This window comes from Podarcis gaigeae (assembly GCF_964106915.1).
Source record: "Podarcis gaigeae genome assembly, chromosome: 3".
Lineage (NCBI taxonomy): Eukaryota > Metazoa > Chordata > Lepidosauria > Squamata > Lacertidae > Podarcis > Podarcis gaigeae.
In genome coordinates this window covers 91,917,534-91,932,770 of record NC_139680.1, presented here as the reverse complement: position 1 = coordinate 91,932,770, position 15,237 = coordinate 91,917,534, and the positions used below count along the sequence as shown (strand labels likewise).

General features: G+C 44.9%; 1 protein-coding gene across 3 annotated transcripts in view; it reads right to left on the bottom strand.

Annotated features, from left to right (window-relative positions):
• The window catches only part of SUSD4 (sushi domain containing 4), a 73,294-nt gene extending 58,717 nt beyond the window's left edge, over window positions 1–14,577 (bottom strand). The window contains exons 1-2 of one of the 3 annotated variants that reach the window (XM_083733512.1): window positions 13,958–14,577; window positions 13,084–13,311 (exon numbers count right to left, since the gene is read on the bottom strand). In XM_083733512.1, coding sequence (XP_083589638.1) covers window positions 13,084–13,276 — 193 coding nt within the window. In that variant the 5' untranslated portion in view covers window positions 13,277–13,311; window positions 13,958–14,577. The remainder of the gene's footprint in view (window positions 1–13,083; window positions 13,312–13,957) is intronic. The other 2 variants (XM_083733513.1, XM_083733514.1) reach the window with 2 other exon arrangements.
• Window positions 14,578–15,237: the final 660 nt, after the last annotated feature.

The following is a 15,237-nucleotide window of genomic DNA, read 5'->3' as shown; positions in this document are numbered from 1 at the left end:
ATAATGACGATTCTGGGGTGGTTCCCAATATGTCAGGATAGACTAGTCTGTACACAAATGGATAAATGGACACACAGACAACATAAAAAATGGTTAACAGAAAGAAACATTGGCCTGGTTCACATATAGCACTAAATCATAAGTGCGGCTTGTTTGGATGTTCAAACCCAGCCCTGAAGACCAATCATGGTTTGTTTTCCAATAACTAACTATGATGTGAAGCTATGTTTGTTGTTGGCCTATGACCCATGGCTTGTTTTGGCACCATGTCTGCACCCAGCAGCCATATTTAACTGTGATTTGTTTGGCCACTCCACTCCAGATGAAAGAGCAGCTGGATAACAAGCCAAGCTTTGGAGGAAATAAGACACGACTCTGTCCTTTAAAAGCGTGTGCAATTTATTAGCCTTCTTGTGTTCCAAATCTCTTCTGCTGTTTTCAATTTTTAGGGGGTGGGGAGAGCATGCATAAAAAACCTTTATAAGCAAACACACAAAAAATGCTATTTCTTTTTACTATTATTTTGTCATGGTTCTATCATTAAGTATCTACATCCATTAAGTGTGTGGCTCGGCATGAAATGACCAGGAGCATTTCAAGCCCAGATTAAAGGTATCAAAACTTTTGCTCAGAAAACATGTTAGAATTTAGACACGGGGCATCGCCACCGCCACTGCCCTGTGAACTATATACCATCAGTAAGAACAGGAACCAGATGACTGGAATGCATCATTTAATCTGTCCTACTTTTTTTTTAAAAAAAAAAACATTATATATTTAGATGCAGTAAAACCCAAAAGCTTGGCTGAGTTAGTATTATAATTTTAGTCTTGTCTGAAATACAAATAAACCCTTTAGAAAATGATGACCCTGAAAAATCTCTCTCATTGCCAAAAGGAAAAGAAAACTCTGTACATTTAGAACACCTTTAAGCAGACGTCTCTCCCCTCCTTTGTTTATTCTGTCTTGGCATATTACTTTAAATTCACATCCAAAAGGCAGACTTGTTGATCTTGGTACTGCTTTTTCAGCTTGGAGGTACAACTAAGTTAGTTGTTTATTTTGCATGTTGTTTGGGGAATAGCCCTCAATTTTTGTTATTTTTATGAAGGAATGAAAATATTCCTCATGCCAAGATTTATTCTTATATTAAGTTGGCTGCCAAGAGTGGGTAGAATTTAACAGGTGTATTAAGAGTAGATTTTAACAATATTTGGTCACAGTTCCTGGGGCTACTTGACATGCAGATTCCTGAATATTCATGTCTGTAGCACTTCTCACCTCTCTTTTTATCTCTTGCTATATAAGTTGATTGACAGTTTAGTTGAAAGCTTGTGATGGTAGTAGACAGGATAACAAGTGGGGGGACCTACTTATCTATTGGTATTTGAATGGTCATAAAAAATTAAATAAAAATCTAGTTAAATTTGCTGGGTCTCCCTTAAGACAACCACTTTATATGCAATGTTTTCTCCAAAAGGCTGTATATACAAGTATATGCGGAAGATTCTATACACTAGAGTCTGCTGCCATGCATACCTGCTATTGAAAGCATCAAGGAAATTATTTAAAGTGTCTCTTGTAATGTGATAATAAATTAGAATATAATTTTATTCATATGCACTCCCACAGCAGGGGGTGAGGAGAACCCAACTTGGCTGCCAATAATAATAAATTCTGAGCTTCTCCGTCTTGCATATGAGTCAAAGTGCTTGGAAGACACAAACTTCTGGCAGCAGAGCAGCCATGATGCTTCAGTAATTCACAGGTGAGTCCTGGCCTACAAAGGAACTGCAGGAATTTCAACAAGACTGAAGTGGGGAGGGAGAGGTTTGCTTTTCAAATCCATTCAAACTCAAGCTAAAATGCCAACTCTGACCCCATTCACAAGACTAGCTGTCCTTGAAAAATTGGCCAATTCATTAAGCGCATAACTACAGCCCTGCTGGATCATCCAGCCCTGCATCCAATTTTTTCCTGTAGCTAACCAAATGCCTCTGTGAAACACAAGAGCAGAATAAGATAGCAATAACCATCCCAACTCTCATTTCTCATCAACTGCTATTCAGCCGCATGCTGCTTCTGAACCTGGGGAGCTCATACAGTTGCTGTGACTAGCAGCTGTTGAAATACATCATCCATTACAGTCTCCAACATGTTCATAGGTGGATTAATTAACCTCTTCAGTCAGTGGCTGAACCAAATCAAGGAAGAAGAAAACCACCCCAATGTATACACAACTGGATTATCCCATACCGTGTAACACAGGGAAAGCTGCCGTGGCACCCTCCAGATGTTGTTGGACTTCCAACTCCAACTGGTCATGCTCAACGGCTAATGGATGGGAGTTGTAGCCCAGCAACATCCGAAGGACACCATATTGCCCACCCCAATGTAGCCCAAGCTCAAATATCAGGTCACCACAGCAAACATGCTTGAAAACTAGGTCAACTCCCTATGATGTTCATCAGTCGTGAGCTAGAAGGCATGACTATGCTCTCCTGGGGCAAGGAATCTACCCATAGCTCTTGGAAATCACATTGCAAGACTCATTAGCCTGCTCACCTGTTCTTCTACTGCCACCTACCTGCTTGTGCCATTACTGATCCTCCTTTAAGAGAGAGTGCACACAGATACCAGCAACAGCTATGGATGATCCTTCACACCCTAGATCAAAAACACAGTGAACCCCTGGGCCTCCTGCTCATGCACTCCTCCTTGTTTTTTTTCCTTTTGCAGCCAGAAAATGAGAGAGAATCCACACTGGAGTTCTAATGCAAGCCAAAACAGAGCAGTGGAGGGTAATGGGTAGTTATTTTGCATCCACTTGCTCTCCTGTGTTGCCAGAGTCCCTATTGCTTACTGTACTTCCAGTTCCAGCTCACATCTATCTTACCCCCAAGTCTTTTTGTACCATCAGTATTCACCTCCTTCTCCTTTCAGTGAACATTTTTTGTCCCACATACGGAGTATGGATCCAAGGTCCCCAGTGTTTTGGGGCCTAGGGGCACATTTGGAAACTGAAGGAACTGTTGTGGGCACCACAAAACACACATTTCACAGAATAATTAAAAAAGTGTGATGTCCAGAACCCTCCAGCAAACAGGCAAAATACATAGAGACACAGCAAATAAAACACAAAGAAGCAGAAACACTCTCCCCACAAAAATAGGACATTTCCTCCAAATAATCACCCCTTGCAAAAAAACAACAACCAACCCTCAGTTTAAACAATGGTAAAATTTTGGGAAGGGTGTCCAAAGGGTGTCCACTTGAGATGCCACCAGGAGACGATAATGGACTTCAGGCTCAAACATTTCTGCAAGTTGCTTCAAGCCTAGCATAGAGAGAGGTGTCTCTCAACAGATTGCTTCCATTTCTCCTTTTGGTGTTTCTCTTTAGTCAGACCTTTCCCTACAATTAAGTGCCATTTGGCATACCTTTTCCTGTCCCCACATGCCCCATAAGCGGGTGTTTTTAGTCATCTGCAAAGAAGTTTCTTCCGCTGAATTACCTTATATAGTGCAACACTGCCCACAGAACAAGAAGAGCGGAAGTGACTTTGTAGACTTCACCCACGTGCACATTTCGCCTACAATGATAAGCCATTCTTTTGCCTCCCTTGTCATTTGGTTCCCAGGTTGTTGTGGTTAAGGTTAATAAGCAAATTAGTCCCAATTATGCTGTTCGTAAAGGGCACTTAGAATTTCAAGCTATGCTAGCAAAAAACCCCAAACCAAAACACCCCTAATTACTACATTATTTATTTGTCTTTTGGAGTGGGCTGAGTCTTTTCAGTTTTACATTGTGCACACAGGGTCTTAAAATATTGCAGCATTGTTTGTGTGATGTGATGCAGAGAAAAATGTCTGTCTCTTTCATAAGTACTTATGCTGCTTGAATACTAATTATTAGTGTTACGAGAATGTTTTATATTGGCATCTAACACATTGCTTCATACACTGCATGCCAATAAGTAGACAAAATAGTGCGATCCTACTTCTTTATTTTGAGTTAATGCCTCATTTCATTAACTGGTGGATTTAGCTCCACTACAAACCCCAATCATCAAACTGTCAACATCACCCAAGCCAAACCCAATGGTGCCAATTGCTGTTCTCACAGTTTGTCATCCACTGGTTCCTAGCAATTTATGGGCAGTAGCCCCTGGCCAGGGACGCGGGTGGCGCTGTGGGTAAAACCTCAGTGCCTAGGACTTGCTGATCGTAAGGTCGGCGGTTTGAATCCCCGCGGCTGGGTGAGCTCCCATCGTTCGGTCCCAGCTCCTGCCCACCTAGCAGTTCGAAAGCACCCCTAAGTGCAAGTAGATAAATAGGTACCGCTTTATAGCGGGAAGGTAAACGGCATTTCCGTGTGCGGCACTGGTGCTGGCTCGCCAGTTGCAGCTTCATCACACTGGCCACGTGACCCGGAAGTGTCTTCGGACGGCGCCGGCTCCCGGCCTCTAGAGCGAGATGAGCGTGCAACCCTAGAGTCAATCACGACTGGCCCGTACAGGCATGGGTACCTTTTACCTTTACCTAGCCCCTGGCCAGCACACTGGACAGGAGCCATGCCACCTCCGAGTGCAGTTGTGTACTGACATGCAAAATAGTACAACGATGAGTGTGTCAGCACCAGCTGGGCAATAAGACTTGAAATCAACACATGCACAAAGCTTTTTGTCTGCACTGGCCAACTGTGTATCAATGATTGCCATTCCGGACAATAATTTTAGTGGGGGTGGGGGGAGAGAAAATGCATACCCCATTGTTGCTAAGGAAGCACCATTCCCTGCCATTGTTAGAGCCACCTTTCCTCAAAAAGCTTCCATTTTGTCTGGAAGGGTAAGCTAGCACAGGACTAGTCACAATGGGTAGGGGAGCACAAGTACACATTGAATAGCATGATGAATATAAAAGCGCAGCCCATGTAACCCTGGTCTCTCCAGTGCAAAAAGGAAACCTCCTGGTTCCCAGGAGAAACCTGGGGGAGTGTCTCCCTCTACTCCATTCATTTTCAGAAAGCTATTCCAACTCTGATCTCCCCTCTCTCCCTGTTTCCTTATTCCCAACTTTCCAAGTAGTTATCCATGACAAATTAAGCATGCTGATGCTTTCATTTTGTTCTCCTCTTTTACCCTGCTTTAGATTCCTGTGTGCCTATCACCTTCTTATGTCCTATTTGACATTATATTTCCCTTTCTTAGCTTTCTTATGCTGCTGTTAGGGTGCCTGTGACACAGTGGTAGACCATCAGCTCCGCACATCTCCACGTTGGGCTGGGAGAGGCCCTTGTCTGAAATCCCAAAGAGCCACTGCCAGTCAGTGCGGACAATACTTAGCTAGATAGGCCAGCATAAGACAATTTCCTACGTTCTTATGTTCCCAGTATATTAACTCCTCTGTAGATTTAACCACATTCTTCCCAGTTCTTTCTAGGTTCTTATTTTTTGAACAAACCACATATAGGAGTACTCTAAACTCTACCTTGTTGTCTCATTGTTCATGGCCCTTTGCAGAAGCACCAGTCCTCTGTCACAACACACTATGGCTCTGTATTGAAGATCCTTACACATATTGTTTTGATCTACTGTATTAGCCAGTGTGGTGCAGTGGTTATTGTAGGGCCTGGAAGACCAGGGTTCAAATCCTCACTTAGTTAGGCCTGAAGCTCACTGGGTGACCTTGGGTCAGTCACTGCCTCTCAGCCTAACCTACACTTGTTGTGGGGATTAAATGAGGACGAAAACATTGTATGCCACCTTTAGTTCCCTGAAGAAAAAGGTGGGATATAAATGCAGTTTAGATGAGGACCTTAATTGTGCTCTGTCTTCTGAAGCCAGTGCACTTGCTGCAGGAGATGCAGGTGCTTTTTCTCAAACTAGCACTCAAACTAGCAAAAGTCGCATGATGCCAGCACCCAAACCACAATAGTCTGGTGGCAGAAACCCACTCACTGCTTTCTTTGCAATTGTTAAATTTTAAGTGGACTGCAATTTTTCCACAAGTTAATTGGGTACCTTGGACAGTGCCCATGAGAAGTAGCGCAATCTCTCTTGCCCACCCCACCCCACCTTTCCATCTCCCATTATTTGGTATACCTTTTTAATGGCTTTAATATATAAATTAGCTTGAGTGCACAAACACTTGCCACAAGACTCATTAAACTGAAATAGCAAGCATCAGCAGAATTATCTCCTTTGCAGCAACTCCAGAATTATTTCAGGCCTTCTGGTTTCTTTATTAAATTATTATTATTATTATTATTATTATTATTATTATTATTATTATTATCAGGGAAACTCCACACCCCCTTCTGCAATGCAGGACATGTCTCCCATGAGCACAAGAACATCTTGTCAATTTCATTTCTCAGCTTTCCATACATAGCACAGGTCAACTTGGCAAAGCTCCATAAACACAGCATTGCTGTGCATTGCCGCTGTGTTGTTAACTTTGCCATTGGTTACTTTCATGATTTATTATTATTATTATTAGTAGTAGTAGTAGTAGTATGCAAAATTCACTTGCTTTAATTGTGAGAATTTTTGCAATCCACCTTGGAACCATTTGGTGTACAATTAATAAAACATTTTTAAGAAATAGAGGCTTACTGAAGATTGCAAAAAAAAAAGAGCAACCTACTCAGAGCAGACATTGAAATTAATGGATATGACATTACTTTCAATGGGTCCACTTCTACCTTAGAAACAACCCTGTTTGAGGCTGGGGTACACTTTGAAGAGCCATCTCACACAACTAGTCCTGTACAAGTGCAACCCATTTCATATAAACCATTTCCCATACAGAAAAATTAATCTATTGGTTCAATTAAGTAGTATTCAGTCAGAACTCCAGAGATCAGAACTTGATTCAATTAGTTGTTGGAGTTGGAGTTTGCAGGGGGTGGGAGAAACCTAACATTAATATGTCTGAATTTTCTCTCTGGTGTGCAAGCTTAAATCGGTTTTCCTAATTATACATTTAAGTCACAGGAGCAAACCTGCATGTCTTTGCTGTGCTTAGGTGGGAAAGATTTATATACATGCCTATTTCTGGGGGGAAATATCCATGTAATGTGCCAAGTCATTCCATATAAAATAAGACAACATGACATGGGTTTCAGCAGGTGCACATCCCGGGGGCGTGGCGCGCCGCCCGCAGGGGTATGGCGTGCATCCTGGGGGCATGGCACACTGCCTGCGGGGGCGTGGCACCCATTACTTCTAAGGAATAGCTAACTCATGAGTCCCAAGGGATCCTTCTTCCTCTGGCAAGCTTTCTGACTTATGGAGTGCTCCTTAGGACTTAGTGGCCACTCTGTTTCCACCTCATATTCTGTGTCTTGAGGTAGTTATGTTACTGTGACCCTGATGGCCCTGAATCCTTCTGCTCTGCCTCACGGTCCTTTGATGAGGGATGCTGCATTGTGATGTTTGCTTTGGGAAGCTCTAGGTCAAGCATAGGCAAACTCAGCCCTCCAGATGTTTTGGGACTACAACTCCCATCATCCCTGACCACTGGTCCTGTTAGCTAGGGATGATGGGAGTTGTAGTCCCAAAACATCTGGAGGGCCGAGTTTGCCTATGCCTGCTCTAGGTCATCCTCTGAAAAGGATTCCTCCAGTGGAGGCATGACAGGGAGAAAATGCTCAACTTGGACTACATTATGCCTTAAGAAGCTGTTGCTACTAAGTTTTGCAATGTTCTTAACTGAGCATAGGTGGCAAAGTCCAATAAGGAACTTAAACGTGAAAATCCAGAGTTTTATAAGCTCTATACTTTTCTTTTAGAAGTCCAAGTTTATATGTAACTTATTAACATATCCACCACCATCAAACTTCCCCAATAAAATGTGCTATTTTATTATGAGTGTAGGTGTAGCTGTGAATCATTTATGGACAAATTAGGCAACAGGCTCTCTAAACACATTGAAAAGTAACATAGATAATTTCAGATTGGCATGATTATTAGAAGAAATGGTCTCTGTGGTTTCTTCAGCGTTAAACTTTCCCACGTCAGTTGGCAAGTTCCATCACTCCAGTGTTTCATAGACAGAACAAAATACATTAACAGTTGCACCGAACAAAGTATGTTATTCACCACAAACACAAATTAAAATTCCCTTAATCGTTTTCCTATCAGAGATAGGTAACAGGTTTTATCACTTTCTTAATCCTCCCCCCCCATGTATTTAAGTGTTTTGTATTACAGTCCCATGGACTGCAAGAAGATCAAACCTATCCATTCTTAAGGAAATCAGCCCAGAGTGCTCACTGGAAGGACAGATCGTGAAGCTGAGGCTCCAGTACTTTGGCCACCTCATGCGAAGAGAAGACTCCCTGGAAAAGACCTTGATGTTGGGAAAGATGGAGGGCACAAGGAGAAGGGGACGACAGAGGACGAGATGGTTGGATAGTGTTCTCGAAGCTACCAGCATGAGTTTGACCAAACTGCGGGAGGCAGTGGAAGACAGAAGTGCCTGGCATGCTCTGGTCCAGGGGGTCACGAAGAGTCGGACACAACTAAACAACAATTACATCCTTCACCGGTAGACCCTGGTTTACATCAAGAAAAATATACAATAGCCTACAACGAAATATAATAAAAACAATTATATTAAGTCCCAACACAGGGAAGAAAGACAGCAGCATTCAATTACTCTGAATCTATAAATTTTTCACCCCACCCCTCCTCCAAAAAGAAAATACAGAAAGAGGTATATCTTGACTCGTTTTCTACAACAGTGTAATGAAGAGGCCAGGAACATGTCAGCAGAGAGTGAATTACAAAACACAGAGTCACCTTCAAAAAGGCCCTTCCCTGAGTCCCTACTACGCTATGTACTTCTCCAAGATCTCAAGGCGCAGGCAGGTCTGTGTGGTTGAAGGCATTCTCTCAGATACTTAGGAACCTGGTTATTCAGAGCTTTAAACACAAGGGTAAGCACTTTGAATCTGGTCTGGTATGTAGGCTTATATACTGCACAATAAACAAAGTATATCAGCGATGAACATAACACATGCATAAAATAGGATAAAAATGCTTAGTCAACATCTAGACAGGGATACACAATAGCTGATTGCTGAGCAATGCATCAGAAAAGATCTGTGTAAACAGAAGAGTCTTAAGCAGGTGTTTGAAACAAACTACCGTACTGATGGTGCATGCTTAATATTAAAGGACAAAGAGTTCCACAAGCAAGGCACAGACACACCAACTGCCTCATTTATTGCTGAAGCAAGGCAAACATCATGTGTTACCCTTAATAGTGTATCATTGGCTGAACATAAAGATCTGGAAAGAATGTACTGTATAACTTTCCTAGGTGCTTTTCATTTAGATTTACTTATGGAAATAATTTTATTCTGCATCCTTTTCAGGTTTGTGTTTTTGGGAGCAAAAATAATATGGAAGTGGAATTATTCTTTACAGAGTTACTGACAAGAAAAAGAAAACGTTTGCATGTTATATTGATTTGGGGTAAAACAGCAGAGCCTTGCTGTCAACAGAGCCTTCAGAGCAGGAAGATATAAAATAAAAGGAGTTTAGAAGTTAAATTCTGTCCTCAGGCAACCATTAATTGAATCCATTACAGAACCAAACATTAAAACAGCCAGCACTTCATTATTACATGGAACAGTTTGCCGTTGCTTACTTTATTCTCAGCATTTTAGAGTAGAGAGAGAGGTCAGCTTTCAACACAATTCTTTCATTTTAAAAAATGAATCTGTTTCTTTTCTCTGCAGGAATAATATCTTGTGCAGGTTGTATTTGTTTTATTGATATTTTATTTTGCTCTTTGGCAGAATATATATATATATATATAGTGTCTTGCTGTTAAATGTCTGCTACAGTTGTTTGTAAGGTTTGCATTGTATTGACTTCGTATTGAGTTAATTATGTACTTTTCTCCATCTATTCTATGGTGGCCTGTGGCTGACAGCAATAAAACTTAATTGAACTAGGCTTATTTCTATAAAAGCTCAGTTATTCACATTTAGCTTTATTATGTACACTTTAATACCATTAGACCTAGAGAACACTTATATTAGTACAGATGTTGAGGGGGTGCAATGACCACAAGATTCAGTTCAGATCCCAATTTGGCACTTGAGAAAACAACCAACCTCAAGCTTTGCAGGCTGCCTGATTCTGCTCAGGGACTACCCAAATTTACTCCATTTATCTCTGTTTGTTACATATTCACCATTGGAATTTAAAAAAAAATTTTTTTAACTTTTATTCCTTCTGAAATAACTTGATGAAATTGCACACTAGCCCCTCCAGAGTGGATAAAGCCTGCCGATTTACAAACATATATAGGTCCAGGGACTTTTATTGTGGGTAACGTCAACCTTGCATGTTCTTTTTTATAAGGAAGTATTTATAACTATTTCATTTGGTGGCAGAATTAGATTAAAATTAGCAGGGAAATTCACTCATTCTCAGGGCATGAATCCTGACAAAGGTCAGAAGGATAGCTGCCATGGTTCACCTGCAAAGGCAGTCATTACAACCTGAGGGTAAGTTTTTTTAAAAAAATGAACTCCATTTTCTGGTTTGAATATTGCAAGCACAGGAGAGATGCCCTGGGTAAGAAAGACTGCAGCCTCAACAAAACCAAAAGAAACAATGCAATCTAGCAGCAGTAATGATGCTTTCTTGTAATTAAGCAATGCCCACAGTGGGATGAAAATATGTAAAAACATCAGTGGTTACAAAGCTGTTTCAAATCTTGGCCGTCTGGCACAGCACTTAACATCATGCCATAGTGCACAGGTCAGGTAGTAGCCCCACCTACTGAAATCGGAGAAATGGGGACAATATGGGAATTGCATGCACAAGCCTGCACTGCCAGGTTTTGTGGAAAGCCCTATCTGCAGAAAGAGCTGCCTCGTTTGTCTGCCATTGGCTGGCCCACAGAAAACTGAGTCAAAACAAAAAAAATTCCTTCCAGTAGCACCTTAAAGACCAACTAAGTTAGTTCTTGGTATGAGCTTTCGTGTGCATGCACACTTCTTCAGATACACTCAGTGACACTATCACACATTTCACAGCACTTCAAAACATTAGTATATCCCTCTAGTTTTTATTTTCTATATGACACACCCTCATTTATTTATTTTTTAAACATCAGCTTGTTTGTGTCCTTGGATCTCCTGCCAAAATACCCATACAGCTTCCTGCAAACTCTCAGGCAGAGAGAGTTAAACAGAGTTAGCAGAGTTAAATGTGTATAAACCCATTGGTTTCAATGAGCTTAAATCCTATGTTGAATTGTGCCTGGATCATTCCCATGGGATCTCCTCTATTAAGCAGCTCCAACCTAGTAAACATACACAGAAGCATAGCACAAAACATCTGACCACAGATACAAACTTAAGCTGAGTGCATACCAATGATGACCGTCTTCATGGCCACCAAAAACCTTCAGACTCCAGTTAAAACCAAGAGGCATTACATACTATTTGATTCCCAGCTTGGCACCTAACCTTGAAAGGCATCTCATTTTTAACCACCTCTACATGAGAAATCCAAGCAGTTATTTCACATACAGACTTCCCTTCAGTAAATGTGAGGGATTTGATGGCCACATCTGGACACAGCACTTTTACATAAACCAAGGATGTAGGCTCCCCAGATGTTGTTGGACACCAACTCCCATCAGCCCCAGCCAGCATGGCCAACAGTCAGGGACAGCTGAAGCTGAAGTCCAACATTAACTGGAGAGCCTATTTGAACTGGTGGTAATAAGTTTGTCTTGCTCCAAACACATCACAATCATAGAATATTAGGGAGAAACAAACTAAGTGCTGGTTTGGAAATAATAACCAAAACCTTAAATCCTAAAGAGTTTTCAAAGTTGATGGAATAAACAAAGATCTGAAAGTTTCCAGTATTATCCCCAAATGGAACAGTACTCATCCGAAAGCACTGCAAGGACTTTCTTCTGGTGCTGGCCCCAAAAGTTGAAAAGAAGACAAATTTCTCTTTAGAAGGGGAGGGGATTTGCAAAAATGACACATGCAAATTTGCTCTAACAGCAGCATTTAGCTCAGTTAGTACTCTGGACAGCTAATAGTTTCATAGAAGGGTCACTGTGAAAAGCCAGTTGGGGTTGGTGGACTAAGATCTTCGCCTCATCTCACTGGCCCTTTCTGGCTACATAAGAAGTCTCACTGCTATACCAATCCCTCACTGCCAGTCTTGACTCGGGGTTAGCCACTGGGCATGGGGTTTCTGCCTGTATCGGATCAGCCTCCAAATGCTGATCCCAAATAGCTATTGTTTTACCTCAGTCTGTTACTCTGAAGAGGGGGGTGCAAGACTCCCCAATATTTAAGGACTGATTTGTTCAGATCATTGTTTATATATGCCTGGCGTATCCCAGGGGGATTTCTAACCATGTGAGTGGATGCCTCATATCACTGTAGGAGGATTTTAATTTTTTTATCATCAGGGCCGAGAGGAAGTCTTTTCCCCACTGAGCATCTGTGTGCAGCCTTTCCTCATGTACATTTGGGAGTGCAAGGGTGCTTGGACTTCCTCTGATTAATATCTCTTTTTCTTGGAAGGCGGAACACAGTGGTTCTCCCTTTAGCATGAAGTAGAGCATGAACAGATTGATGACTATGTGCTTTCCTGAAGAAGAACCTTCTGTGTTTGAGCGGGGTGGGAGAAGGTCCTTCCATGTATCTAGGGTGACAGAAGCATCTTTAGAGGAAGAATCGGATTCTTCTGCTCTTTACAAGCAATCCTCAATTTCAGTAGGAAGCAGTCATTTAAGAGGTCATTCCCCTAAGCATTTGCAATGAGGGGAGGGGGGTGGCCACTTCGCCTTCAAGATGGGATGGCTGGGGTTTTCCCCTTTTTTGAATTGGCTGGTTTAAGAAGCAGCCGGGGCAAGACCGTGGAATGATAATTTCCCCCCTTTTAGCATTTGTGCATAGGAGATCAATAGCCGGAGGCTGTCTCCTCCTACGTGAAGGGGGAACCTGCCCGTCAGCAGCTTGTCAGCCTCGCTCGCTCCCTCCCTCCCTCCCGGTTCTGCCTGTCACATGAGTTCGCCGCTCACTCACCGCCTGTGATCTGCGCGGGGCCAAAGCACAGAGCCAGCTGGAACCACAGGACCACCAGGGAGAGTCTGGACTGCGAGCGCTGAAGCAGCGGGGGCGGTGGAGCTGGTGGGGGTGGCGGCGGCCGTGGCTGCTCCTGCCGCCGCCGCTTCTCTAGGAACGGATCCCCGCTGCTCGGGTTCATTCCATGATACATCTTTCATCCGCAAAGGGCATCGGGATTGCAACGGTCTGCAACGACAGGAACAGGCAGCTTTGCTTCAGCAGCACACGGGCAGTTCCCTCCGCACACCTTCCCGCCCCCTCCCGGAGGAGGCGCCCCTCACTCAGGCACTTTCGGGCCCTCCGCCTGCAAAAAAGGAAAACCTATTCCACGCCGGGTCGCCCCCCGCGCGCTCCCTGGCGGCAGGATGGCAGTGGTGCTTTTGCATGCAAGAGCCGGCCTGCCCTCCCCAGGTTTGGCGCCGGGGGGCGGCCACCCACTCCTACCAACGTCACCTTAGCCGAACCCAGAAAAAAGCCCCGCTCCGGCGGCGGGAACTCCTGTCCCCTCCCTTCTCCCCTCACCCCGGTCCCTCGCCGACGACGAATACGCCGTTCCTCGGCTCCATTCCCTTCTAAAGTCCCGCCGCTGGGGGTCTTCCTCTGACCGACCCGCCCGCCCCTTCTCGGGAGCTCCCGGTCACTTTGGGAGGCGCGCGCCGGAGTCCCCCGCGCGGTTTTTTGGCCAGATGCCGAAAGGGAGAGAGCGAGCTGCGAAGTTCTCTCACCTCCTCGGGTCTCTCACCTTCCCCCACCGCCGCAACCCTCCCTCGGTGGCCACCAGCCCCTCTCGGCTTTCCCACCTCCTCCGCTGCGCAGTGCGCCCTTTCCTTACCTGAGAGCTGCCCGCCTGCATGAGGGAGCCTCTTTGCTGCCTTCCCCCCTAGCCAAGCTCTATCGCTGCAGGGCACGCGACCCTTCGCCGCCGCTGCTGCCTCCGAGTCCGCACTCCCCTCAGTTGCTAGCGGAGGAGGACGGAGAGAGACACACGGCGCGCGCCGCTGCTCGCGCTCATCCTACCTGTCTGCAGGGGAGGAGGAGGAGGAGGGGAGCGAGGGAGAAGGAGGCAAGAGCAGAGAAACACCCGCGAGGCGCCGGCTGCCGCAGCTGCTGCCAATGAGGAGGCTGAGCGTGCACCTGCTTTAGTGCACGAGCCGCCTGCCACGCTGCTGCTGCTCCCGGGAGGGGGGCCCTCCGGCTGGCGCGCCGAGCCGGCGGCCCTCGCTGCGTTTTCCCGGTGACGAACGACGGGCGCCAGGAGCGCGAGCGGAGGAGGGCGAGAAGGAGGCAGCAGCAGCAGCAGCAACAACAACTGTGGAAGCCATCCTCGGTACTACGGTGGCTCCCGAGGCTGTCACCAAGCCTGCTCTGGGACTGCTGCAAGAGCTGCGAGCATTTCGGAGAAGGAGGCCCCTGGGCTGCCGGGCTTCCCTCCCGCCCTTCAGGAAGGGGAAGCGCGCCTTTGGAGCCGAAGCGCGAGGGGGGTGCTTGGGGGCGAGGGGCACGTTGGTCGCGACCCCTTATGGATCGCCACCGACACTAAAGGGGCATGCAGCTAACTCCTATGTGGCAGCTCTCTCTTTTGAAGTGGCGGCCATTTTCCAAAACTGACACCCGGAGAGGTGGAGAAGGAAGCCGAAGGAGGCGGTTGGCATTTAATAACTTGCTTTAACATTGTAAACTGGATGCGATTTCGCCTCCATTTTCAATTTGCAGGAGGGGGCCGCTGGGGGCGCTGTTTGCAACCTTTGCTTCGGCATAGTATATCTAGGCTCGCGCGCCCGTGGTTGGAAGTTCAGAGATTTTGGCCTGTGGTCGGCTGCTACGTCTAAAAAAAACCCCACCGCCCATAAATATAGTTGAACATAATAAAAACGCTGGTTTGGCTCTGTGGAAACAAAGTGCAATTTCATAAACGAAACCAGCTCCATTTGCAAACCTACAAGCCCCATCCCCTGACTCCCAAAAGTGTTCGCCAAGCCACGGGCCTTGTATAGTTAATTAACACAAGGACTGATTTAGGGACTGAATCTCCCAGATGTGGCAGGTGGCAGATTAATTTGTCACTAGGAGGGTTTGTGGAAATTTGGCTCGACCATAGTGTTTTGGCTCCTG